Source organism: Trichechus manatus, unplaced genomic scaffold, assembly GCF_000243295.1.
Source record: "Trichechus manatus latirostris isolate Lorelei unplaced genomic scaffold, TriManLat1.0 scaffold00055, whole genome shotgun sequence".
NCBI lineage: Eukaryota > Metazoa > Chordata > Mammalia > Sirenia > Trichechidae > Trichechus > Trichechus manatus.
Genome location: NW_004443991.1, coordinates 3,640,462 through 3,644,988, shown reverse-complemented (window position 1 = coordinate 3,644,988; position 4,527 = coordinate 3,640,462). Strand labels below are relative to the sequence as shown.

General features: G+C 38.0%; 1 protein-coding gene across 1 annotated transcript in view; it reads right to left on the bottom strand.

Annotated features, from left to right (window-relative positions):
• Positions 1-4,527, bottom strand: part of ZPLD1 (zona pellucida like domain containing 1) — a 50,825-nt gene that overhangs the window by 28,589 nt on the left and 17,709 nt on the right. The window contains exons 3-4 of the mRNA XM_023732880.1: positions 2,257-2,438; positions 791-863 (exon numbers count right to left, since the gene is read on the bottom strand). Coding sequence (XP_023588648.1) covers positions 791-863; positions 2,257-2,438 — 255 coding nt within the window. The remainder of the gene's footprint in view (positions 1-790; positions 864-2,256; positions 2,439-4,527) is intronic.

The following is a 4,527-nucleotide window of genomic DNA, read 5'->3' as shown; positions in this document are numbered from 1 at the left end:
AAAAAAAAAAAAAGAATTATCTATGTGAGATCAAATTGACAACAGCAACTCAAAGAGTTTGATGGGAAGCCTAGGGGACAGTGAGTTGAAGACAATGGTGATGGAATACTTTGGAAAAAGATAGTGAGAATAGCAGCACAACTGAAAGAATATAATCGACGTCACTGAATTGTACATGTAGAAATTTCTGAACTGGTATATCTTTGGCTATGTATATTTTCAACAACAAAAAGTAAAGATCCTCCAAGGTCAAGAAGGGAGAGTGTTGACATTTTGTGGGGTTGTTAACCAATGTCATAAAACAATAGGTGTACTGACTGTTTATTGAGAAAATTATTTCTTCTGTAAACCTTCTCCTAAAGTACTATTTAAGAAAATTTAAAAAAAAGAAAATGTTAACACTTTCATCACCAAACATGCCTCTAGAGGACTATCATTTGGATTTGCTCTATCTTGTTATGACAAAAATATTCTTCCCAAGATCTTGACCCTATGTCTACACATACAAACACACACACAGACAGAAAAACACACATATGAAGGTAGAGAGAAACACCAAGTAACTATACAGACACATTTATAAAAAATTTAAATCACTGATCAACTTTTGAAAAATAATGGAGTTTTTAGTACACTTTTATCACTGAGACATATGAAAATGGCAGTAAAGATGGAAAATGTTACCCAAGTATAACAAGGTTAGTATGGCTGTTGGTCGTTTTTTATATAAAAGCCGTTTGCTCCTCAGAACAGTGAAAGAGAAAATAACATCCTTCACCCATCAACTTACGTTATAAAGGAGCAGGTTCAAGGTGCTGACAAATGTGCCATTGTTCTCTCTCACAGAAATAGCAGCTGACGACCTGACATAGATTTAGAAAAAGGAAAGCACTGATGAGATTTTAAATTAAAAGTTTCAGTTTTAGCTGGTTGTTAGATTTAACCACTACAACTCTTGAATAAGCCTGACATACTTTTACTTAGTGTGGCGTCTTGTTTAAATCATTGAACAGATAAATAATTAAAATGAAAGGACCAAGTAAAGAAAAGCTATTCTTTATGATCTTTTGATTTATCAATTCATCTTTTTGTTTTTCATTTTGCACCACATATTTGAGACTTTTGGCAGAAAAATTTTATTTCATAAGAATTTGAATCTGTTTGCTGCAAATATACTTTCATCAATTCCATTCAAATAGAAGTTCCCTGACAACAAGGAATTTTGTTCAGTTCTAGAGCATTGCATAGCATATAGTAATAAATATTGGCTGAAGATACAAGCAGTTCAGGATGGGGTAGGGGCTGCAGGGAGTAAGAGCTTATGACACCCTAATGACCTGCTTCCCTCTACACCTTCATCCTATAGACCTCTATCCTTTTCCACATCAAAGACTTGCTTTTGACCAAGGCGTTTATCATCACTGTGCCATTAAAACCAACTATGAATATTTTTCAACTGAAGCAAAATATGGGTTCTGTGTCTCCTTGGGTTCCCTCATGACTATCATTAAATGGTAACTAGGTCTTCATGACATAAAAGCTGAAAATTGGAGAGAGAAAGAGTTCACTCAATCATCTCATATTTTGTCAAAAATATTTGCCAAGTCTAGATGATTATGTCATAATGGGATGTAGCTCTGTCTTAGAGGATGTGCTGCCTGAAAAATGAATAAATATATGACTAGAAACTAAAGGCTGTAACCTCGAGGGTCCATGTCTTGACTCTGAGTCATACCTCCTTTCCTGGGAATCATCAGTGCCCATGTAGGGTCTGGGCAGCCAAGGGTGATGCCTCAGCAGGAGGCGTGGAGACTTAGCTTCTAGAGCAGCAGAGTTCAGCAGTAAGAGCATATGAGCATATGACAGAGAGGGAAGCCAGGTAGGACCCATCAACGCAGTGATCAAAATATGCAGGCACTGAAAACATAACAGGCCCTTTTGATCCTGGCACTGGATTTCTTAGGCAGTTCTAAGGGGAACAAGGAGGACACAAGGCAGATGGGAGGTACCTGACTTATAACAAATCCAGCAGAGTTTGAACCAATTTTAATTTAATTTTTTATATATATATCCTGAGCTGTTGATATCGGTCATATCAATTATATATGTATATAGAAGACTTAATCCAGTTCTTATTACATTGTGTCAGTGCAGTCATTCTCAACAAATCCTGCTATCTTCATAAATCCCTTAAGGATAAGAAATGATTCAAGCATAATGGCAATATGAGAAAGCAAGAATAAAATGTAAACTTACGAAGCAAGCTGGGTATTATTCACCAGGTATTCCAATGGATAACTACAACTAAATTTGTAAAGAAGCCCAGGTAGATAGCTGATGATGGTTGGTGGATCTGGGGTATCAATGTATCCTGAAATATTTCCTATTTGTACTGAAGATGCATTTCCATAAGCACTAACTCCAGGAACTGTGGATACCTGTTAGAATGGTAGATCGATTTCAGTGACGAAATGGCTATATGTAAATCCATTTAATTCATATGCAAAATAAAGACAGCAGCCCACATCATTTCTAGGGCCTGTTTCAACTGTAATAAACCATGGTTTTGAATTTATACACACATAATATTATTTATATATGATTATATGTGTCTTTTAACTGAATGAAACTTTACATTTATCAAAGGCACTTTACACATATTTCATAAATACGAAAGGAGACAGAGTGCTACAACAAGTAATTGAAGAATGCTCACAGATGCAGTCTATATTTTGTGGCATGGCTTATAAAAACCTTGTTAATCTGACCCTATTTTCCACTTTAAAGGAGCCCTGGTGGTGCAATGGTTAAGTGCTCGGCTGCTAATCAAAATGTCATTGGTTGGAACTAGGGCTTTGAATCTGGTTCTTTCCAGTTCCCTGATGATAATTTGCATCTCCGCCCCAGATATACTGAATCAGAATCTACATTTTAATAAGATCCCCAGGTGATTCTTACGCATACATAAGGGGTAGAAATGTAAATGCTAAGCAGGAAGTTGAACCTGAATGAACCAGTTCGAAGCCCCGGTTGGAACACACCAGCCCCTCTGGGAGAAAAGACCTGGCAATTTGCTTCAGTAAAGATTACAGCCTTGGAAACCCTATAGGGTAGTTCTACTCTGTCCTATTGGGTTGCTATGAGTCGGGATCAACCTGACAGCACACAACAACAACATTTTCCACTTTACCATGATATCTCCTGGCTTCTACCCTTGAGTAATAATGCTTCAGCCCCTAGTTTTACTAACAGACCATGGCCCCCATTGCTCTGGCGTTTGTGCATACTCCTTCAGCCTCTCTTCTCCCCTACTTCACCACAACATATCCCGTTCCTCTTCTGGATCTCATGTTTTCTGGGAATCTTTTGCTGACTCCTCCATGCTGTGCTTAGCAGTAGTCACAGCACATGAGTAGCCAACTTACATGGCAGTTCCTTCAGCCATAACAGGAGCTCTTTGTGAGCAGGGACCCTGTCAATCTTGCTCACTTTTGTATCTTCAGCAGAGCACAATGACCAGCATCTAGAGGCCCCATAAATAATTTTTGAGCAAATGAATGAAGGTCACAAATTTTCTGAGGATCTATTTTCTCAGGATGGTACATGGAGATCCTCACCCTATCCCAGGGTAATAGCTTATAGATGGATTTCAGAGATACTGCCAGAAGTTACATGGAAATATTGTCCATATGTGTTTTTCTAGGAAAACAACTTTTGGCTTTCATTAGATTCTCTAATCCCCCTAAAAATTTAAGAACCATTGCCCTAGGAATACTCAATAATGTTCTTGACCTTCAAATGACCAGAGAGGGATATAGTTTATTCTACCATGTGAAAGACAATAAGGTATTCAGTAAAAAGTTTTAGTGGTCATTACTGAGACCTCTAAATAAGGAAGACAGAAGAAGAATCGATGCCTTTAAATTATGATGTTGGCAAAGAGAATTGACTATACCATGGACTGCCAGAAAAAAGAACAAGTATGTCTTGGAAGAAGTACTGCCAGAATGCTCCTTAGAAAAGAGGATGGTAAGACTTTGTCTCACATACTTTGGATGTGTTATCAGGAGGGACCAGTCCATGAAGAAGGACATCATGCTTAGTAGAGGGTAAGCAAAAGAGAGGAAGACCCTCAATGAGATGGGTTGACATAGTGGCTGCGACAGTGGGCTCAGGCATAAGGATTGTGAGGACTGCGCAGGTCCAGGTGGTGTTTTGTTCTATTGTACGTAGGATCATCATGTGTCAGAACTAACTCAGCAGCACCTGACAACACTGAGAACGTTAATACTTTATTTTCAACAATAAAGTAAACTATATGCAAGAACCTGATGACATATGGGTAAAGCTGAGACTAGTATCCAGCTAATTCATAAATGGGGCAAGACTCTTTATGGATGAAAATAGTTTGATTCTCATCCAGTGTTTTAGAAGTCTACTTATCTTGTCCATGTTGGATTGCCTTTGAAGCAGATGCCAAAGCTGGTGGCATCTAAGGCAAAAAAAAAAAAAAATAGCAAATGTTTC